General features: G+C 40.4%; 1 protein-coding gene across 1 annotated transcript in view; it reads right to left on the bottom strand.

The window, feature by feature from the left end:
* Positions 1-24,569, bottom strand: part of Scfd2 (sec1 family domain containing 2) — a 352,858-nt gene that overhangs the window by 197,357 nt on the left and 130,932 nt on the right. The window contains exon 5 of the mRNA XM_041671663.1: positions 14,386-14,635. Coding sequence (XP_041527597.1) covers positions 14,386-14,635 — 250 coding nt within the window. The remainder of the gene's footprint in view (positions 1-14,385; positions 14,636-24,569) is intronic.

Raw genomic sequence — 24,569 nt, 5'->3', positions numbered from 1 at the left:
ATTTAGAAACACACACAATAGAAAATAGGGAATGCATTAATTTAAAAGATAGCAATGAGGAGCATTTGGGAAGGTTTGAAGGGAAGGGAGGGAAAAGGGAAGTTATGTAATTATATTATAATCTCAAAAAGGTATACTGATGGGATTTCTATCTATTGAGGTCGTATTGACCTATGTCACTTGCTAATATGTAAGTGAATCTGCCACAATTTAGAGTTTAAGCACTGATTTTAAGTTTTATTAGTAGTTCCTTTTTAAAACTAAGCTCTGTTTAAACCAAAACTAAAAAAAAGAACTTCAAAATGAACAAAGGTCCCTAGGAAACCTGGGTGAATGGCTAACTGAGAAGCCTATTAAAATTCTATAGTGGGCCCTGGCCACCAGTCTGCCAGTTCTCAGCATCACAAGTACCAGTGATAGAGTCCTGGCTCCTCTCAGAACTTCCCACGGGCCCATACCCTAAACCCCTCCAGCTTCTGCCTTGCTTTCCTTTCCCTAGATTCTCTTTCCTATATAATTTGGCTATTTTGGCTATGCGCTCTCTCTTAGCTCTGTTCTGGGCCTCTTGGTGTTCTTAGTCCTCTGCTCTTCTCTTTGGCCATTTGCCCTCTCTCCTCTTCCTTCCCTCTCCTCTTCTCTTCTTCTCTCCCTCTCTTCCCCTTTCCTCTCCTCTCAGTCTATTCCTCTAGCCAGGTTCAGTCAGGACTCCTCCAGATGCCTCTCCCTCATATCTAAAGTATAAACCTTCTCGTCAATCATACCTAGGAGTGATCATGTCCTCATTTTCATTCAGGGTTGATTAAGATGGAATTTAATAAAGAAATGCTTTTATAATGAAAAAACTATAAACAAATAAAACAACAAGACAAGAGAGCCTGCAAGTGGAGAAAGCTTAGATTATTCTTCTTCCCTTCAGAGCTCATTGGATTTCCATTTCAGTTGAGTTATACTCAGTGTATACTAAACCCACTCGAAGGACTTAATGCATATCACGTACTATACCATATGAGAGGAACATAAACATGAATAACAAAGGATGTCACCATTAAGGCACAAGTTCTTTGAGGGCATGGGCCTTTTCCACCTTGCCTACAGCATCCCCAGAACCTACACTTGCCTGGCACACAGGAGGTATTCAATAGTAAGAAGCAGTGATAAAATGGTGTAGGAGGTACTTCTGTCTGTGTGATAAAATGGTGTAGGAGGTAGTTCTGTCTGTGTGTTGCTTTTCTTGGTTAATGAATAAAGAAACTGCCTCTTCTGTCTTTTATAACCAGGAAGGAAATGGGCACCATGAATTATGTACTGAAAAGTTCTTGCTTTACAATACTATCCTAGTTAGGGTTACTATTGCTGTAATGAAACACCATGACCAAAGACAACTTGAGAAGAAAAGGTTTTATTGGGCTTATACTTCTACATCATAGTCCTTATTCAGCCTGCTTTCTTATAGAACCCAGGACCACCAGTCCACCAGTGGCCTCACTCAGAATGGGCTGGGGCCTCCCATATCAATCACTAATTAAGAAAATTTCCCAGAAGTTGGCTACAGCTCGATTTTATGGAGGCATTTTCTCAACTGAGGTTCCCTCCACTTTGACACCTCTAGCTTGTGTCAAGTTGACATAAAACTATTCATCACAAATACCAAGCTTGATCATAGATGAAAGGAGAAAAGATAAAATAGGTTGGGGTTATAGCTCAGTGGTAGAGTGCCTGCCTAATCTGCATAAGGGCCTTGGTTTGATCACCAGCACCGGAAAAGTAAATAAATAAAAAGAAAACATATAACATTTTTACAATATGATGACAAGAGGTAGCAATTCTTAAATCAATAGATTCATTTAACACACACACACACACACACACGTGCGCATGCACAGCTCAGTTTGCCAACTATACCTCATTAAAGCCAGGAAAATGGGAGACAAAACTAATTTTCAAAAATGAGCTCAGATACCCACATACCACATATTGTTGATGTCATGATCCGGGCACTACTAATTAAGAAAACTACCCAAAAAAGGTGTCATAAATTGCTTGAGAGCACTGACAATTAACACAACCAGTATGGAAAGCCAAGGATTTGAGAACCCTGTTCCTAAGACAGTGGAAGAGATGGCTAACCTGTCCTTTGTCTGGAAAGGCAGAGCCTGGGTGTTAACGAAACAAGTGCTCCTTGTTAACTCAGAAAAAGTACTAGGTTAGAGATGGTCAGGCCTGATTGAACTCAAGAGGACATTTCCTTGAATGAAAAGAAAATGTGTTGAAATTTGTAAGGTCACCAAAGTTCAATATTCCCCAAATGGCTTTTGACAGACAGTAGCCAAGGTAACCTTTCACAAATAAAAAAATAAAACCCCGGATTTTCTGCAAATGGAAAATTGCTGGTCACCATCCAAAATCTGCAGGTATTTAAGGATGTAATTAATATTCCCAAGCTGCTTCTTCATGTCATCTTCCAACTAAGCAAATGTCCCTGAATCCCCAAACACTCGGGATTCCAGCGGCAGATTTACACAGTTAACAAATGTTTGCCAAGTGGCTCACGTGCCACATACAGCGCTGGACGCATTTCTGAATCCGTGAGGACACTTATGCCTGTGAGGGTCTCAAGTTCCTGTTTACAGTAACGTCACCAAACCAGTGGGCCATTTCCAAGTAGATCCCAACCGTGTGTCGCTGTCATTCCACTGACAGTGAGGTGCCCACAAACACTTCAGCGAAGGTTCAGCCAAAGCGCATGCTCCATGGCATTTGTGGGCGATAGGCAATATTACAAAATGAAGCAAGGAACAGATTTTGGAGGAGCGTAGGTTCCTAAGATGCAGCTACCACTCAGTTCCAACCACTCCTTGCATTTTTGTTTTGTTTTGTTTTTTGTTTTTCGACACAGGGTTTCTCTGTAGCTTTGGAGCCTGTCCTGGAACTAGCTCTTGTAGACCAGGCTGGCCTTGAACTTCGCCTCTAAAACAGAATCACAGCTTCCTTCTTCATTAGCAATTATTGTTCAGTTAATACTAAGCAAGAGCCTACTATGTGCCTGTAGACAAGATTAACAGTTGAGGTACAGTGGTGTGCAAAACCCAGGGGGGTTATTGTCCAGAAGGGAAGGCCAAATGCAGATGAAATTATTACACAACTATATAATGAACCACGTTCACTTTAAAACGCACAGTGGGATGGGGTGCAGTGCAGCAGTATGGAGGGTGGGGAAGGCTGACTTCAGGCTGCGGTTTGGAACTCTACAGGGGTTAACTGTACTGCCCTGGAGAAGCAGCTGGAGGACCTCTGTACCCAGGGAGTATAACACATTTAAGCACAAGACTCTGGTAGGAACAAAGGCACTGAGAGAAGAAAACAGCCCCCAGGGAAAGGTGACTATGGAAAATGAAACTCCACTGCTCTTCAAGGCCCAGTACGAAGGGTGTGCTGCTGAATCCAGACAAAGAGGACGCCCTGGGTGTAGCACACTCTGTGTGGGGCTCCCCCCTACCCTGAGGATTAATAGCCCAGATTTTTTTCAGCCTGATCATGTGTGCTTTTGCTATTCTATTATTTTAGGAAAAAATGGTTTTTTTTTTTTTTCCCTACTGTCAAATAGAAAGAAAAACAAGAGCCCATCAAAAACATGAAACATGGTGCTGGGTGTATAGCTCAGCACTGGAATGTTGCCCAGCACCATCAAGGTCCTATGCTTAATCCCCACACCGGGAGAGGCAAACATAGGAAGAACACAGATACTTTTTTCCTCAGAAATATTTTCCTGACTTTTTTTACATGTGAAATATGTGTTTAAAATAAATTTAGGCATGATTTGGCTCAAGCAGGAACTGCCAAGATAATAACAATAAGAATAGCTAATGCTAATTTTCCTTGCGCATGAACCATCCACAAACCTCTACCGCACACACCCCTGGCTGGCTTTTGTTCGGCAGGAGACTCTGAGGATGGCTTCCCAGACATACAACAGCTCCCACACTTCCAGCCTGTACCTAGCAGGGCTGCTCCTCTGAAACGCTATAATCACCCTGAGTCAAAAGTGATTACAAATGCCTGTTTCTAAAGAGGCCGATGATGTCATTCTTGTCTGGATTCCTGTTTCCTAGGAGAACAACTAGAAAAAAATCAAGGGAAGTATACTAACTCCCTAACCTCCCAGTCACCAAGGTGAAGTGCACTAACTCCCTAAGCTCCCAGAGGTGCTCTGTGGCTGCTTTTTGATTTCTCTCAGAGAGGTGTGAGATGAGGAACAGAAAGGATGAAGGCGATGGCAGGACAGACATTAAGTTTTAAAATGAATAAAAATACAATTATACACTATATGGAAACCAGTTTCTGGGAACACTGTGTAAAGACAAGTGTGCTGCTTCGCTTCCTACAAAACACAGAGGTGAAGAAACACTAGCAGCTGTAACTACAGTTATTCCAGTGTTTGGTTTCCATACTCACAAAAGGGCGTGCATTCCAGACCAGAAAAGTATCCAAACACGTTTAATTAGAAAGAAACCTTTCTTGGCCAGTGACTGAATTTCTTGGATGGTGTTGATATACACAGGGAAGGAACCTCACATCCTACACCACTGTGTGAAAAGAATTGTTCAGATTAAGTTATCTTCACCAGAATGACACAGATAAAGAAATAGAGTTCACTCATTTTGGTGAATGGTTTTGGATAGAGCCACAGCCTCTCAAACCTAACACACTAACTCTAGTGCACTAGAAAATGGAAATTGCTAATGAGCACTGCACCATATCAGTTTCCTGTTCCAGTTGGCTCTGTCAGCTTGGCAACAAACCAAGAGCCTGAAGAAGAAGAGGTGCAGCCATGTGTTTTGCTTTAAAAAATGAAAGGAGTAAGAAAAAGGAGGGGCTTCATTTTATATTTGCTTCAGTGAAAATCACCACTCTGCTTGGGACCAATTCAGTCCAGGTGCTAAGGATAGAGTAAACGGGCATCACATGAAGACAGACAGTCAACTTCTATGAGAATTATTACATTTCTAGTTGCGTTTCAAAACACAAGTCAGTTTCACTGTGCTTGCACACAAACATGACCCTTTTTAGTATGTAGGTCTTTCATTCTCCCATCATCCAAGAAGTCCCAGCCTAAAGTCTGTTGTATCTCTTTCTTTCTTTTCTTTTCTTTTTCTTTCTTTTTTTTTTTTTTTTTTGGTTTTTGAGACAGGGTTTTTCTGTAGCTTTAGGAGCATGTCCTGGAACTAGCTCTTGTAGACCAGGCTGGTCTCTAACTCATAGAGATCTGCCTGTTTCTGCCTCCTGAGTGCTGGGATTAAAGGTGTGCGCCACCACTGCCCGGCTTTGTATCTCTTTCTTATCATCCACCCAGCCACCCATCCATTCATCTTTGCCTCGATCTATCTATCTATCTATCTATCTATCTTTCATCTTTGATATAAATTTAGGCTGAAATGTTTGTACCACAATGTTTTTCTTCACTCTCCATAAATATTAAGACACCAACATTCTCAAGATCTTCCTTCACAACATCACTTTTTAATACATTTATCATACTACATACCTGTGATTTTATCCAAGGCACCATGGCTACAACAGACCAACTCCAAAACATGTAAAACAAAATATTTTCTGACACTATCACCTGACATTTATCACATATCTATTTACTGATTGATTTTGCACCAGTACATATCAAAATTTTAGGACGCTTTCTCTGGAGAGTGAGATTACAAGTGATTTTTAAGTTCTATTATGATAATCAGGGAGCAAAATGAGTATGACTTTAGTATTCAAGAAAGTCCAATTATAAATCATAGTAAGGAAATGTAAATAAAGCAGAGATGAAATTTCATCCAAGTAATAATCCCTGTTCTTCAAAAACTTATAGCCAAAGAATTATAAATAATTACATGACAATCACAATTATTACAGTTAATTGAATGTGGACGGACAATTACAAGGTTTGAGAAGCTTTAATCCTTTGTCCATCCTCTTTCTTTTCCTATGCCTGGAACTCGCTGTGTAGCCCAGGCTAACCTTGATCTTCCTGCCTCAGGCCCCTGAGTGCTGGGATCATAAGCCCATGCCACAATGCCTGGCGTTCGTTTCAGATATCATTTCAGTCAATGCCTACTCTGATGCTATTTTATAAGACACTGAGCACTGGGTTCCCACTGTGGGTTGTGATCCCTTTGGGGTCACATATCAGATATTCTGTACATCAGATGTTTATATTACTACTCATAACAATAGCAAAATTACAGCTACAAAGTAGCAATGAAATAATTTTACAATTAGGGGTCACCACAACATAAGGAACATATTAAAGGGTCACAGATTTATGAAGGTTGAGAACCAATGAACACTGAAAAATTCAGGTTGTTTTCCAATGGGCATACATACTAGGGGAGCTGGTTTTCTCCCCATTGTGGTATTTTTGGCCATTCCTGTTTCAAAAATATAGCCATGTTTTCAAAACAACTACCCTTGTATATTACACATTTTTTATTATTTGGAAATTTATACCATATATGCATTCATCTAGTCATTAGCTGCTTAACAATGGGGTGTGTTCCAAGAAATACATCATCAGGTGATTACATCATAATGTGAACACCAGAGTTGACAACACACATTTAGATGGTGTAGGTTACACTCTATATGGCTTCTGCTGCAATCAAGAGACAGTAAGCATGAGACTCTCGTGAACCCATTGTCACATATGCTGTCCGTGGCTAACTGAAACATCATTATTATTTGGTACATGACAGCACTACAGTTTGTACTGTTTACAGATACAAAAAGTGGTGGCAAAGACATTATATTTCATGCATTTATATACACATAAATATCAGCACAAGAAGATATGTCCTAGTGTTATAATTAAGAATGATTGCTTTATATGATGTGTCAGGGAAAAATGAAGTGCTTAAAAAGTAATTTGTAGGGATCCCTTGTGTTAGGGAGCCTGCTTTGCTGGTTAGTGCCATAGGCAGCTCTGCATTTCTTTCTGCACAGCTCGTGATGTATTTTAAATATGTAGTAAACATTTTCAACTTCACTTGATATGGCTATTTAGTAATATGTGCTGTGGTTAACTGTTTTAATATGTTGGAGAGTAAAACCAAATGTAACAGTTCCAACATTTCTCAGGGGAGTGATTGAGGAGCAGACATATGTTCTTCATCAGAGTTTTCAGCAGAAATCTTAGAAATCAAGAAAAGTAAGGACCCAGATAGAGAAACAGGATTGCAAGCCACTATAGAAAACAACTTGATAATGTCTCTGTTTTGCTCTGGAAGGCCCGAGACAAGAGAGAAAAGTACAGTCCTTTGTGGAAATGTCTGATACATGCATGCCATAATACATGAGAATCCACAGGTTAGACCCAAGGGATGAGGTAAAACCTTGCATGGAATTTTCTATTAATCCCAATGAGTTTCTTTAGCTGTGTGTCTTGACTCTGCGGTCATGGGTTGGTACACTATCACCTACAATAAAGCATTACCATTCTTGTATATAATGCAAAGGCCAATGACAGACTTGCAAAATCACTCTTAGAGTTACCATAGGAATCCTTTGTTATTACCAAGCCAGAAGAAATGCTCGAGAGAAAGATGTGCAGAGTTGTTGTTTTTCTAAATTGGAATGGTATCCAGATGAACGGAAATATAGAGAAATGCATCATCTGAAATTTGATGTATTACTAAGAGAAACTCCTGAGACGAGAAAAGGATGCAGACGTGATGGTAAAAGAAATCTCAAAGGAGAAACTCATATTACCTCCTCTTTTATTTTTTCTTTTACAACTCTCTGCTTGAAAATGTTTCACATTTTATAAGAATTACCTTCTACAAACCTGAGGAAAAGGTTTAGTAAATCACAATAGACCTGCAAATATTTGTGTGTTCATATGCAAGGAGTAACTCTGTTTCTAGATGATTCCTGAAATACTCTCTTTGATGGACCTCAGTTGCAAGTCCTGAGTTTCTGCAGGAAATCCAAAGCCACAGCTGAGAACCACTGGCCTACTAAGAAGTCTAGACTGAAAATCCAGAAAGAGGATTTAGTCCAGTTCCTTCACTCAACAGGATATCTGGTTGGTGGTTTGAGGAAAGGCAGTTACTGTTGGTTGTTTTGATTTCTTTGTGTGTAAAGTGAATACATGGATAACTGCTGAGAACAGTTCCTCTATCAAAGCATAGCAATACTGTGCCTTATGAATCCTAGGCGTAAAAATCTAGGCAAATACAAAACCACCAAAGAGTGCACCTAGATTTATCAGAGAAAGCAACTGTATTACTTTTCCATTGTTGTGGTAAAATACCATGACCAAAGCAACTTATAGAAGGAAGGGTTTGTTTGGAGGGATAGGAGGCAAGACAGCAAGTGGACATGGCAGGTGGAGCAGAATGCTGAGCACCCCCACGAGGCTTTGAAACCTCAAAGGCCTTCCCAGGCAATATGTTTCCTCCAGTAAGGCCACACTTTTTAGACCTTCCCAAACAGTACCACCAACTGGGGACCAAGGGTTCCAGCACATGATTCAAACCCCCACAGCACTGTCACTGAAAAATGAAAACATGGTCAAAACTAAAACTCTATTGTTTTTGTTTTAGATATAACTTTGCCTTCTGTCCCAAAACATGTTCAAAACCTAGTAGTGCGTTGTGAAGAAATTATCACAGAGGGAAAGACGTTAGCATTTCAGGTACACTTCACTGGAGCTGAGATGTCAATGATATGTTTATTAGACTGGTAAGATTATAGACTCTTGTCAGTATTTGTTGCTATCCCTGGGAATATATAAAAGTATGCTTTTAACGCTACAGTTTTATTACCTAGAACTGCCAGGCATCATTGCCTGGTGTTGCACCCAAATTCTGTCTCTAAGGAATCCTATTTAGTCAGACTTAACTCAGCAATGGAGTTCATTATTGATACACAACAACGATGACACATTATGCATTAGGCTGTGTGTCAGGCACTTTGTCCATCTTAGCTCATGTGGATGTATTTTATTTATGAAGAAGCTGAGAATCTATGATATTAAATGATCCACAATTACTGAGTATCTGCACCAAGTCCTTATTTAGAGCCGTAACACTTAATGCTGCTGCTACCCCAGAGTTTCTATGCTTGAAGAATTTAGAATAATGCTAAATGAAAAGATGTGTTCCAGTCAATACTGATAAATTGAAAGTGGGATATAAGCCCAATGCTGCCAGCACATGACAATATATCTTTTTAGCATTTTAAATGAAAACAATTCCAATATTCTAAGAATAAGGACATGTAGGTTATTGCTTAACCTTCAAGTACTTCATCTTGCTTTAGAATTCCCTGCCAAGAATGTCTAGAGTGCTAACTGTGGCAAACATAAGTTCCTACCTACTGCCCATCCCCACAGTCCTTCTTCTAACAAAACACTCACCTTGTTGTTTCTGGATGAAGCTTTCGTGAAAACTGCTGTTTCCCTAATAAAAATGGTGGTGAGGTAGAGACTCAACCAATAACTGCCTGTTTGTTCCCTTTCCCTTTCTTTCCGTCTTATCCAAACCCTAGACAGGCGGTCTCTAGAGAAACGCCTACCTCAATCAAGACTACAGCTCCAGGACACTCAAGAAGAACATCTCCACAGGCCAATCTGGTAGAGAAATTTTCTCAATTAAGGTTCCTTTCTAAACTTGACACTCTAGCTTGTGTAAAGTTGGCAAAAAAAAAAAAAAAAATTAGCCAGGAAGCCATGCAAACATCTCTCTGCCTACGTGCATCAGCTGTAAACGTTTGAGGAGCTCAACCCTCTGTTAAATAATTCTTTAATTATAACCCCAAATGGACCCAAAACCAGTTCCTATTTTATGCTCAGCAATCACAGGTGATCATTAAGGACAGTGATGATCAGTATCGAGGCTCAAGGCCAGGGAGCTTCCAGCTAACATCACACTGCTAGGAAGCGGCAGGCCAGAACTTTTAAATCATGGTTTTCTGTATTCAAACCTTCAGCTTTTTCCGGTACACCTCTCTGCAGGACGACATTCCAAGCGCGCACTTCAAAATCTGCATTAAATTTCATTCTCTGAAGACAGTTCAGATGGATTTATTTTTCTTGCGGCTGGCAGGCGAACACTGAAGTATACAGAAACTCATATTCTCTTTGAACTTAGCAGGACTGAGGACACCAACCAGCATAAGCAGGCCAGGCCAGTTTTCTCCTTCCAGGTTCCCACCCACAACCCCCCAAAGCCAATCCTAGTTACTTTGCATGAATAGAAAAGAATTGCCCACCGCTCTAGAAATGTGCCTGGGACATATCCATCTAAAGAGTGCAGATTAAAAAGAAAACAGTGTGCTGCCACTGACCGACATGCTCAGCTTTTGTTCTGTTTTACTAATCACAGTTCCCTATTATCCTTCCTATACAAAGGAAGAATACAGAGACACAAAAGCAACTATCAAAAAATAAATTACATAATGAATAGATAAAAAATTATGGATTTTAAACATGGGCAATTACTGTCAAAAGATATTATTGAAATAAGCAGAATTAAAGTCTGTTACTCTTGCTTCTAAAAGCCAGGTAACCAATAGACTTCTATGGCTATAAATAATATTGTAATTTATTACAATTGCTGAGAAAAGAGGAAGCACTTGTAAAAATGAGGGGGGGGGTATGGCACACATATACAACTATATAATGGTAACAGATAAAAAGCAAGGGCAATATCTAAAATTTCAACCACGGGTTGGTTTTCTCTCCAGATACTAATGGAATGGCTGGGTAGGCATGGCATGAGACAGTGTGGGTGAGTAAGCCTGAGCTGTGGCATGCGGTGGATGTAGCAGTGACATGGGCTTGAAGCAGCTTTGTATCACACGTCGAAAGACATGGGCTTCATATCCACAAAACCCAGAGTCAAATGCGGTTCTACCACTTAGCAACTGAGAAAAGACAGTTTGATGAAGTTTTGTTTTTTGTTTTTTTTTTTTTTTTGGATTTTTTTGAGACAGGGTTTCTCCGTAGCTTTTTGGTTCCTGTCCTGGAACTAGCTCTTCTAGACCAGGCTGGCCTCGAACTCACAGAGATCCGCCTGCCTCTGCCTCCTGAGTGCTGGGATTAAAGGCATGCGTCACCACCACCCGGCCCTTGATGAAGTTTTTAACAGATAAAACAGGGTATTTTGTTATCATGTAAAGTAAAATAGTTGGTGCATAATTCTTTTATTGATTACTTATTTTCAAAATTACTTTTTAAAATATTTTCATTAACCAAAGAATATACATGAGGAATCAAATAAATTCTGCTACTCAGAGTCAAGAAAATGCCTTGAAGTAAAACAAGAATAGTACTGACCACTGGCACAGGAGACCACTTCCTGAATATTAGCCCAGAGCAGCACAGACACTCAGAGAAACAATTAATAAATGGGACCTCCTGAAACTGAAAAGCATCTGTAAAGCAAAGGACACAGTCAATAAAAGAAAACAGAATGGGAAAAGATCTTCACTAACCCCACATCAGACAGAGGACTGATCTCCAAAACATACAAAGAACTCAAGAAATTGGTCATCAAAAGAACAAATAATCCAATAAAAAAAAAAATGGAGTACAGACCTAAACAGAGAACTCTCAACAGAGGAATCTAAAATGGCTGAAAGACACTTAAGGAAATGCTCAGCATTCTTAGTCATCAGAGAAATACAAATCAAAACATCTCTGAGATTCCATCTTACACCTATAAGAATGGCCAAAATCAAAAACACTGATGATAACTTATGCTGGAGAGGATGTGGGGAAAAGAGAACACTACCGCACTGCTGGTGGGAATGCAAGCTGGTACAGTCCCTTTGGATGTCAGTGTGGCGATTTCTCAGAAAATTAGGAAGCAACCTTCCTCAAGACCCAATAATATCACTTTTGCATATATACATGCCACAAGGACATGTGCTCAACCATGTTCATAGCATCATTATTTGTCACAGCCAGAACCTGGAAACAACCTAAATGCTCCTTGACCGAAGAATGGATAAGGAAAATGTGGTACATTTACACAATGGAGTACTACTACTCCAGAAAAAAAATAATGACATCTTGAATTTTGCAGGCAAATAGAGCTAGAAAACATCATATTGAGTGAGGTAACCCAGACATAGAAAAACAATTATCACATGTACTCATTCTTAGTGGTTTTTAAACATAAAGCAAAGAAAACCAGCCTACAAACCACAATCCCAGAGAACCTAGACAACAATGAAGACCCTGAGAGAGACATACATGGATCTAATCTACCTGGGAAGTAGAAAAACACAAGATCTCCTGAGTAAATTGGGAGCATGGGGACCACGGGAGAGGGATGAAGGTGAGGGAAGAAGAAGGGAGGAGAGCAGAGAAAAATGTATAGCTCAATAAAATCAATTAAAAAATTTAAAAAAAGAAAGACAGTACTGATCACAGGCTCCCTGGGAAAGCTTTCCATTAACCTTGATACAGGTACACTATGTATATCTGGAAGACAATGCATTTTTTGGGGAGGGAAGGAGCTAAATTCTTTTATTTATTTATTTATTTATTTATTTATTTACAGGTTGAAGTATCTGTTCCTAATAGAACTGAGTCACAATTCCTCCACTACTATATGGTTAAGTTTCTACCCCAATACCCAAATGTCACATTTTCCTTAGCAGCATCTATAAATATAAACCCTTCTTTAGGACATTTGAGTTCTCAACATAATTAATAAAGATACATCCATACTAATCAACCACAAATTTAGCTTGAGGAATATAGTCCTTTTGTTGTATTCAGAAGCAGAGAGACAAACAGAAGGGGGGAGGAGGGAGGTAAGGAGGTAGGGAGGAAGGGAGGGAGGGAATGTGTGTGGGCACTCATATGTATGTTTTCAAGTGACTAGTTCACATATGTCAAAATAACACCTCTGTACCATTTAACTACTTACACTAAATACCCAAAGTTAATATTGGTAAAAATGCATGATTAATATTATAAAATAAAGGTTTAAATAAAACTTCAAAAATTCCACAACTTAATATTTTTTAATTTTTAAATTATGAGCTAACAATGTTTTCCTATACAAACATGAATTCACAGAAATGTTTTCAAAGCAAGAAAATGCAATATCCTGAGAAAGTGTAAAGAAACTAATAAAAAATGAACTGCGGGGTCAGTGAACACCTTGAGTGAATATTAAGAGAATGTTCCTAGAGCGTTACTTCAGTTCCAACAATAAACTGTCAACATACAAACATTATAAAGCCTACCCAAACAACTGTAATTAGAAAATTCACACTGGCCTTGCTATCTGTCTTGGGACTTGCTCATTTAAACATAATTTCCAATGAAATTCTCCTAGCATCCAAATTTACTTTAAATCAAAGCTCTGTTCTAAGCATTGTATAAACCATATTAAGCCATTCTAAGTCAATATTTATTTCCAACCAAACAAACACACGTAATGGCAGATAGTATTGTACTTAACGAAATGGCAACGAATTCCACAAGTTCTACTTAAGTGGATTATAAACTGGCGAGCAGGTTCCATGCCAGGCAAGGAAATGCTTCCCGTCTGTGGAAACTGAACGAAGTTTCCATCTCATCAGGGTTTTGCTGTTCATAACCAGCCACAGGAAAGGTCAGAATAAAATAAAATACACAGGCATGGGAAACTAAGATCTCCAGCACCATGGCCTGTATCAGAGATGTCTCCATCCTTCCCCCAGTGAGGCCCACCGGGGTCTAAAACACACATAATCTGCCTCACTCGAACTTATCTGAGCAGGGATGTCTACACACATGTAAACATGTATGTACACGCACGTTCGAGTTACTGAAAGGAAACCTGGACTGCTTTAAAGTATCCATGCTTTATGTACAGGCTTCAATAGCTTCTAGGCATAACTGATACCACTGAAATCAGCATTATACAAATATAAGCTATTAAAAGAGTCGACATACTACATGTGGAGGTGGAGCATTACAGTCTCCGGTAATTGTAGATTCTCCCCAAACTAGCACAGTCTACTTTACTGGGAAGCTAGTGTGTCATTTAGAATAGTACTAATTAATTAAAATTCAAATGAAGTATTGCAGGCTCAAACTCCTGAAAATGGCGATTTCTAATCCCAAAACCCTGTCTAGCACCTTACAAAACAATTTTTCTCTGAGGATTTTGCTGTTTGACCAAGGCTTTGACACCAACAAACATAAATTCCGAGAGGGACTTAGCAAACTGTTCCACCACCACTACTGGAAAAGGACACTATGGGAGAGACAGGCTGACCATGCAGGAGGCTGGAGATGGTCCCCTCCTCCCGTGACAGTCTCTACTCAGAACCCTGGTTTCTGTACTCACAGGATCTGAGGTCTACAATGGTGCTCACACTCACCTGTGATCTTCTGCAGCAACGGTGACAACCGGGACTCCTCAGAGAAGACGTGGGCCAATGCTGTCTTCACCCTTTCTTCAGCTGCTCTCAGGTCGTTGTCCAGGGTGAACTCTCCAGTGACAGAGTAAATGTAGATGAGGAGGATTAGCAGCTCCTCAGGGCTGTAGTCGTCACTGGTTCTCTGGCTTGGGGACTTAATCATTGGCAGCAGCTGATTAAGCACAACAGCCATGGTTGAATCGCCAAGGCTCTGAAACAGAAGCAAGGTCAGGAGGAGACGTCAGCCTTCCACAAAGACAGAACATTAGTTCAAAGAGGCTTGTGAAATCCTTATGGTACTCATTGACCACAGTCTTTCAGGTCTGTGTTTATTAATCCTGACGAGAACACTGCAAGAAGTCTGGCATTAGAAATTTTATTCTGAAAAACATTTGATAAAATGACAAGTAAAGTTGCAGGCCCTTTGATAATGATCCTACTGTGGTTTGAGCAAATGAGATGGAGATTTTTTGAAAATAAAATGTAGGTGATTCAAAGGCAAGGGACATAGCTCAGTGGCAGAATGTTTACCTAGCACACACAAGGCCCCAGGTTTGATCCCCAGCTCTGTAAGAAAATGTAAGCATTTCAAAAACTTGAAAACTTAAACAAAAATGTAAAGCAATACAATTTGAAAAACAAACCTGGCTGATTATCTGTTTAAAGGAATGCTGATGCTCCTTAACAGAATTTACATATTCACATGAGTGTGGAATCTCCTTAACAGAATTTACATATTCAAATGAGTATGGATTCTCCTTTAAAGGAATCAGTCTTTCTAACAGCCCTGGCTATCCTGGAACAGAGATCCGCCTGTCTCTGCCTGTGATTAAAGGCATGAGCCACCATGGCCCAGCTTCAGGATATCATTTTTGATATGTTCTATATTGGCAAACATTGGCCAGAATATTTATAGCAACCAAAGGTCATTTCCTGCTAACTCTGACAAATAAAATAATGGCTCCAAATGGAAATGGGTTCAATATTTCTTTTGGTGAATTTGAAGGTAATTCAGCTCAACTTATTAATATATATTTCTAAATTTTCTTCATTTATTTTTATGTGTATAGTGTTTTGTTACATGTGTGTGCACCATGTGCATGCTGGGTCCACAGAGGCCAGAAGAGGTCATTTGATATGCAGGGACTGGAGTGACAGAGGGCTGTGAGCTTCCACATGGGTTCTAGGAATCAAACCTAGGCCCTGTGGAAGACTGGCAGTGCTCAAGCAACTGAACAATCTCTCCAGGTACCACCTCAATTTTTTTTGAAAAGGTTTTAGTTCTTCTACCAACTTCTTAAATGACACTCAGAAGATAATTTCAGGATTCCTTACACGTGATAAGAGCACTGCATCACTGGAGTTACTAGGTCAAGGAACTACATACACCTTCAGCACCAATCTTGAAGTTTTGGGTAAAGAGACACTAGTTTTCATATTCAAATTAAAATCCAAGTTATCAGAACCGGAAACTTCCATCATTCACGTGTTCCCTGAGTGATGCAGGATTCCCCTCTGTATGCTGTGAATACCATTGGTTAATAAAGAAGCTGCTTTGGGTTTGTTGATAGGGCAGAACTTAGGTAGGTGGGGAAGACTAAACTGAATGATGGGAGAAAGGAGGTGGAGTTAGAAAGAAGCCATGTAGCCCCTCAGAAGACAGATGCCGAAACTTTAACCGGTAAGCCACAGCCATGTGGCAATACACAGATTAATAGAAATGGGTTAAAATAAGATGTAAGAGTTAGCCAATACGAAGCTAGAGCTAATGGGCTAATCAGTGATTTAATTAATACAGTTTCTGTGTGATTATTTTGGAGCTGAGCAGTCGGGAACCAACAAGCGGCCTCCTTCAACACCTGAACACCTACTATGTTGCATTATTGTAGGCCTGAGAAGCAGAGCAGACACATTCTCTACTCTCATAGTTCATGTCAAGGAAAAAACACGATTGGAAAACTGAGGGAGTAAATGCTGTGGTGCAGCAGATGGTGGTAAGTGCTACGGGGGTGGGGAAAGGGGAGCAGGAAAGGGAGATGGAGAGGCGAGACTTCAGGGGCTTCTCACTCTTTATATGGGAGAAGTCAAAGCAAGAGGACACAGGGACAGAGCAACACTGCAAAGATGCTTTCTTTAAATAGAAAGATGCAAACAGATGAAGGTTATTGCAAAGAGTGGGCCACCTCAAAAGAGTTCTTCTATCCACTTCCGCTCAAGGAGAGGCCACCCCAAAAGAGCTCTTCCAGCCATTTCCGCTCAAATTCAGAAAGATCAAGACAGGGTTTCTCTGTGTAACAGCCCTAGCTGTCCTGGAACTAGCTCTTGTAAACCAGGCTGGCCTCGAACTCAAAGAGATCCATCCATCTGCCTCTGCCTCCCAAGTGCTGGGATACAAGGTGTGTGCCATCACTGCCCAGCTACCATTTATTTCTAGTATAATTACATGTTTATAGCATATTACACAAAAAATAAAGTGCTAAGTCTTTGGAGTAGATAAGAATGGAAAGGGCAGAGATTTTACTGGCATATGGTAACAAGATGTGGTTTAGAAAGTAAAAGCAAATTCACCCTCAGAGCACCAGGAGCAGAGAGTTCCCTGCTACTCCAGGTGCCAAAGTCCCTTAAAGAAAGGAGCCATGTGGTTGGCCTGACCAGAGAGGTTCACAGAGGCTGCAGCTTGCTTATTTGTTTCTTATTCCATTGCCAACTTCTTGGACTACAAGAAGATGATTCCTGCACTGCCTCCCATCCCATATCCTGACAGCCAGGGTTATATACAACGTGTCTACCCTGCAGGAGCCCTGTACCCTCAGAGAAGAAAGCCTTTTAAAAGATGGGTCTGAAAAGTGCATCAGGGCAGGAGACTCATTAATAAAGATGTATGTGCTAGCATCTGCCTCTTGAGCCTGCATTTTCAAGTCTTTGGTTTACGATACATGATAAAAAGAGAAATCCTTCAGTAGAGACACAAGCATGACTTCCATTGTTCACAGCAGCAAAACGACATTCAAAATATGCTTCAAGCATCCCAAGAAGTCAATAGATGTCTTTGATACAAAGCCAAAAACAGTGGGCAGTTACAAAGATGTAAGAATTATGGGAAAATAAAAATACCCCATTTTGAAAACCTAATTCCAGTTCTGACTGTCCCATTATGTTGTTCCTTAACATCGTGGGATCTCTTCGTGTCTAAGTAATACGACCTGATTAGAGCAGTGATACTCAACTTGTGGTTCATGACCCCTTTGGCAAACCTTTATCTCTAAAAATACTTACATTATGATTCATCACAATAGCAAAAGTACAGTTATGAAGTAGCAACAAAAAATTTATATTTGGGGTCACCACAACACGAGGAACTGTGTTAAAGGTTCACATCGTTAGGAAGGCTGAGAACTACTGGACCAGGGGATGGCAGAGCAGGAAGCCACATTATTCCAGGCATTCCATTTACTTCATTACTGATGGAAGAAGGCAGCTAGTTGTATTATTACTGTTCCCTACTCAGCAAAATATAGACTACTCAAAAAAAAAATAGCTTTACCATAGACAGTCAGAGAAGTGCAGAAATAACAATGAGAACGTGTGTGAAATAGGTAGGCTGATGGATTCCAGCTCTTTCCTCTAGGTGATCTAAAAACCTTGACACCTCAGTGGCAATGAACACACCCAGATCCTAGTCTCTGCTGTCTTTCTTTGGTAAAAGAAACCAGGGGTCTCCAAAGAGATGACTGACTCAAGGAAATGGAAGGAAAACACAGGAAAAGCCTGGAAGATCTTATAGTGTCCCCCAACCCCATAAAGAGATTAAGGATATGTCAAAAGGACCCAAGAGTCAACAGCAAGACTTCCCAGTTGACCACAGCCAGAATAATTTAAAAAACAACACGAAGTAGTATTTTCAAATAACCTAAAGAATTCAGAAAAAGTATCCATCTGTTCACATTGACATAACTGTGACTGAACAAAGGCTAGAAGGATGGCTCAGTCAATAAAGCTCTTGCCTTGCAAATATAAGGTCCCAAGTTCAATCCCCAAAATCTGTTTAAAGAGGGTGGTGGATTCCCTGAAGCTGAACTTAGAGGCGACTGAACCATCGGATGTAGGTGTTAGGAACAGAATTTACGTCCTCCAAAAGAGGAGTCTGCACTTTTAGCCAATGACCATCTCTTCTGGCTTGTTGGTCATTTCCTGATGTCTGCTTTTCTTAATAACAAGAAAAGATCAGAGACTTCCCAGATTGAAGCCTTTTTACAGCAAAAGACATTCATTTCAGCAGGAGTAACAGGATGTGTGAATAAGGTGGTGTTAGAGAGAACCTATGTCATAGGCTGTATGACCTTGGGGAAAGGAAATAAAAACGCCTAAATATTAGCTAGCCCCATTACACAGGCATCTATTTATACAACACTGACACAAATTGTGTCAGCCCCTCTGCTTTAAAAATGAAGCAATCCCCACAAGAAGATAGTGTTCGTATACTCAAACTTAACTCTGTTTTCTGAGGGCTAACTTTGTAGAACACATTTGATATCATTTAGGAAGATACAACCATGGCCACGCTTCACCAGGTTGTTCCATGAACTTCATAATGAAAGTAGGTCACACGGCAGCACCTGGCATGTTATTCTGTTACCACTACCCAGTGCCCTAGGATCTCCTTCTCCATCCAGAAGGACTAGTTAAGAACACTGGTATGGGAATGGCATGTATTCTAGGAAAGGACATTGGCAGCCTCAGATGAAGGAGGGACAGTCTACAAGCTCTGGGTGTAAAACTCTATCGTGGGACTTCATTTCAACAGCCAGTGAAAGGCCAAGGAAAAGTCAAATATTACTAAATGCTGCTATTGAAAGACACAAGCACAGCAAACCCTAGCTGAAGTGGAGGGTTTTAAAAATGGTTTCTTTGTAAAGCAGCTGGGATTAAGTTTCCTATTCACCTTCACACAAGCAGGCCTACTAGTGGGGAGAAGAGGGCCTGAGCTGTGGCTGGGGTGACAAAGTACTTTGTTATTTCTGCAGTCTGGGTTCTTGTTATTCTTGAATCAGTCCCCAGCAACTCCATACAAAGGTCCTCTTTAAAAGCCGTGTCCTTAGAAAAGCTGACTGTGAAGTCAAGAGCTGGTCTCCATTTTGGCATTAGGAACATATTACATATGGTGGCAGACTGGTCCAGGCTGCCGCACCTGCTCCTCTGAGAGCAGAACCTGCAGACACTCTGGACTACTAGCAGAGAACACTTCTCAGCAATCCTCAGCCAGTGTGTGCAGGCTGCTGAGATATGACAATGGGTGCTCAAATATCTTGTCTCCAAACAGTACCTGCCAAAATTAAAATCAATCTGCTATTTTGGATAATTCTGAAGGAATCTGAATTTCCTTTTGTACACCCCAGGCAGAATGTAAAAATGTAAAATAATTCACTGATATGCCCAACATTGTGCACACAGATACACACCAAATAAGCACATCATTTAATTAACTGTAACAATAACTTTACACAACAAAGTGAGACACAGGCTACCTGGGACTCAGATGAGTGCGAGGAGGACTGAACAGTCGCCAGCTCATAAGAAAGTTCTCAACAGAGGCATCTGCATTTGCTTTGGAAACACCCAAATCCTGATGGGGTGCATGCCAAATGGGTCTTAAAGATCCAACATCCAATATGAGGGAGGAACAAAGCTCTTAAAAATGAATTATAGGGTAGGATCCTCCCTTCAGTAAATATTTCATGTACATCTACCAAGAAGGTAGGATAGGTGGGATAATGCCCCATTTCCTGGAGTCAGTGACTAGTTACCACATGTGGCCAGAGGCCTTCCAGATGTGATGAAGACTATGTGTTAGTTACTTTCATCACTACAATCAAAATGCCACCCAGAAGTAGCATAAAAGAGGACAGTTTTGATGTACAGTGTCTGAGAAAGCATGACATCAGGAACAACTCAGTTCGTGGCAGCAGCCTGAGGAAAGGCTGTTCACATCATGGCAGAAGGAAAGGAAGGACTTAGGCTGGACCAGGGCAGGTATAACCCGTTCCTAGTGACCTACTTCTGCTACTACTAGCTGGACTGCCTTTAAAACAGTCCCATACGCTGAAGCATGAGTCTGCTCGGATACTCTAGTCAAACCATAACTTCTATGCCTGCTTCAAAAAAGAAAAGGACTTCCCAAGGAAACATCTTCCAAGGTCCAGATGCACAAGCGCTCAACAGTCTGGGGCTTTCTATATGTGAGGTCTTGCCCTTAAGAAACATTTCCTATTTTCCCAGTGTAAAATATTACACTTCTCTCTAATTCACTAAAGCCTCACAGTTATATCTGCCTTACCTGCACTCACTCTGCCCACAACCTGTTCTTTTGCTTGACAGGTGCCATGTGTTTTAAATCTTTCTCTTCTGCTTTTGCTTTATACCCTCACTATAAGCCAGGCAAAAATTAGCAAGGAATTATCATGTCACAGCACGGATATTGTGCTTTGAAATCTTTATCTGACAAATAAATTAGTCCAATATTTTTTAATGTGGTTATATTCAGTTTTTCAAAATATGGCAAAAATCTAGCCAGATTATTTTCCAGAAGGTCCAAATCCCAATAGGATCCATATTCCCATCTGAAACTTCATGAGCAATCTTTATATTCTTCATTTCTATTGAAAGTCTGATCTTGTGGGTGCCCATCAGAACACCCCACTAAAAAAAGCTTTCAGGGGCTGGAGAAATGGCTGTGGTTTAAGAGCATCTGCTGAAATCCTTAATAAATAAATAAATTTTTTAAAAAAAAGCATCTGCTACTTTTCTAGAGAACCTGATGTTGGTTTCCAGCAATCACATCACCTGTAACTACAGCTCTAAGGAATGCAGTATCATCTACGGCTTCCTCTGGTATGGACACACAAGCACACCCTCACACATATATACAACTCTCTCTCATACACACACAAACAGTTTATAGCATCTTGGAGCTTCTCTAGACTACATCTACAAACTCCTCCACACTTCTGAAAACCAGGTCAAAGGCCTAACTGGAACTGCATGTGTGGTCATGTTTACCACAGCAGCAACACCACAGCAGGAACTTGTGTTATAGACCAGTCACACTAAACAGATGGGAAGCTGCAAAGGCAGATTGGAATCTGCAGTAGTTAGAACCCTCAGAGGCTCAGTCCTAGTGTCTTCTTCCAACCAGGCTTTATGTCCCAAAGGGTCCACAACTTTCAGAACAGCACCACAAGCTGAGGCCTCCTCATGAAAAACAAGAGCCTGGGAGGGCACTGGAAGGTCAAGCTCTAACACTGCAGATCTTGAGACGAGGCAATCACTGATCCTACATTATTTGAGTAGATCCAACCTAATCTCAGGACTTCTAAAGATGAGGGCTTTTCCCAGCTCTGGCCAGAGATGAGATGATTCACAGATGCAACAACACTGTCCCTGAAGACTGAGTAGAGAAACTACAAGCCAAGAACACAGAGGCCCACGGAAACTGGAAAGGATAAAGAAACAAGCCCTCCTCTACAACCTCTAGAGAGAAAGAGACCCCTGATTACAGTTAATGCTACTTCAGTAAGATCTCCAGAATTACAAATCAATAAATGTCTGTTTTGAAGTTTGAGGTCATGATGAATTAATGTAAGAGGTCTGTGGGGTAGAAAATGAGAAGCCCCATGTTAGAGCATGTAGCACTCACTGAGAAACTTGCTTGCAATAGGATGTGAGAGTTTAAATGTTTATCCTCTTAAAACTCAAGCTGGAACTTAATTGCCAGTATATTAGTACTAGGTAGTGAGGTCGTTAAGAGGTTGTGTTGTCAGGCTAGACCCTCGGGAATGAGACTGACGCCATCTAAGAGGCTCACTCCTGGCTCTTGCAACTTTCATCATGGCATGGCGCAGCAAGGAGGTCCTTCACAGATGCTAATACATGGTACCACACTTTGCAGACTCCATAACTTTGAACCTGTACCAGATTCTATTCATTATGTTATCCAGAGTTAATTATTCCATTGTATTAACACAAAATGAACTAAAACATGGGAAACTATAAAAATAATTGTCAAATTATTAGACGAATGAGCAAGAGCCAGCATGAATAGAGAGCTCAGTGGCATTCATTTCATCTCTGTCCTTAGGGGACCAGTGAGGGTCTTCAGGAAAATGATAGAAAGGAAAGGCATAGAGTGACCAGAATTCAAATGCACTGTCACCAGTCAGCCCTGAATCATAATGTCTTGGAAGCCAACATTCATCAGCTACGTGATTTTACAGGGCAGTGGCCTTCTAAGCTGGATCCAGGGACTCTTTGAGAGGACTTTCCTAACAATACCAGGCAGTTCTTGCCATATTCTTTGGGTGCACAATGACACTAACAGCATGAACACAAGAGAGTTAAAATCGATAATTTGGCAGATTAATAAACACCTGTAATCTCAGCCCTTAAAAGATTTAAGCAGGAAGTGGGGGAGTGGAAAAGAGGAGAGCCTTCAACCTTATTTTTGATAGTGTATGCGATAAAATGGAAATGATGCATAAGCTGGCCCTTCTTCTGTACGATGACTTTTCTCTCAGAAAAGCATTTTGCAAAGGATGAGGTGGGAACTGAACTAACTGCTGGTCTTGTGTAAACCCACTATTCTTGACTAATGACAAATGATCAAGTGACGTGTTGCCTACGGTGGCAGACGCTCATAATTCCAGCACCTGTGAAGCTGAGGCAGGGGGAATGCAAATCTAATCCTGGCCTGCAATACACAGCAAGCATGAGGCCAGTGTGGACTACACAGCAAGACCCTGAATGAAGTGGAAAATCAACACCAACAAAAGGAATACAGTTGGTAAGAATCTTAGCTTCTGAGCAAAACTTTAAATTATAGAAAAGACCTATCTATTATTGCCAGATTCTCAATTCTTAAACAGATTTTTTTCTGATCGGTAGGGACATTAAAATGTGGATTTTGTTTTAAAAAATACATAAGAAAATGTATTAACATTTGTAATGTCTAACTTTTAGTGAACCAAAGCTTCTAAAATCAGGTATATTTTTTAAAAAGTTCATCAAAAATATAGACCAATGGTTTAATTTTATTTATTTAATTTTATTTTATGTGCATTGGTGTTTTGCCTGCATTCATGTTGGTAGTAAGGGTGTTGGATCCCCTGGAACTACACTTACAGACAGTTGTGAGCTACCATGTGGGTGCTGGGAACCGAACCCAGGGTTCTCTAGAAGAACAGACAGTGCTCTTAACCACTGAGCTCACTGAAATGTTTTCCAATTCTACATTAAAACTTCAAGAAATCAGTACTTGCCGAGTTGAAATATGGTATCAAAAATAATACCCACAAACATCTGGAAGAGCTGTCAAGCACTCCTTTTCCAAGGACTCTGTTCCTACATTCTCTCCAAAGCGGCATCTGGCAGCCAGTAAACGGGGACAAATATGTCTGCCTGGTTTCTATCAACAGAGATTTAAAATTCAAAAACATAACACAAATCAATGACACTTTCACTCAATCTTTTTTCGTTTTTAAAAAATAGTTACAGCTGTCTTAGAACTGTGTAGAGCAGACTGGCCTTGAACTCAAAGAGATCACCTGCCTCTGCCTCCCAAGAGCTGGGATTAAAGGCGTGCACTTCCATAAATGGGTGGTTGAACTTCTCATTTTAAAGTAACATATGAAATTATTAAATTTTCCGTTTTAACGACACAGTAAATATTATATTTAATAATTTGAGTAACATTCTAAAGGGAATTTATCTTTTCTATTCTTCTTCCCTTCCTCATAACTTAAATCATAAGTCAGCTGTCACCATGCTCTTAGAGAAGAGGGCCAAACAATAAGATAAAAAGAAAATAGATTTCCTGAGTCAGAGTTTCTCAGATATAATGTGTACATAAACAGCTTGGGATTCCTGCTAAATTCATCAGATCTGAGACGGAGCCTGGTAAGGGTGTCTCTCGAACAAGTTTCTAGGGTGATTTCAATGTCATTTGTTCATCCATGAATCCTCTTATTTGAGGGGCATCTAGAATGGGCCACTTAACTCTTTCTAGACTACAGCATAAAAGTGAAATAAAGAATCCTTGTCAGAGTCCAGCTCAGACCACCAAGGAAGCAAGATGTGAGCTGCCCTGCTGAGAA

The sequence above is a fragment of the Microtus oregoni genome, unplaced genomic scaffold, assembly GCF_018167655.1.
Source record: "Microtus oregoni isolate MIOR12 unplaced genomic scaffold, Mior012 000021F_ref0000039, whole genome shotgun sequence".
In the NCBI taxonomy this organism is placed as follows: Eukaryota; Metazoa; Chordata; class Mammalia; order Rodentia; family Cricetidae; genus Microtus; species Microtus oregoni.
The sequence above is the reverse complement of the archived record's forward strand: the minus strand, read 5'-3'. Positions and strand labels throughout refer to the sequence as shown.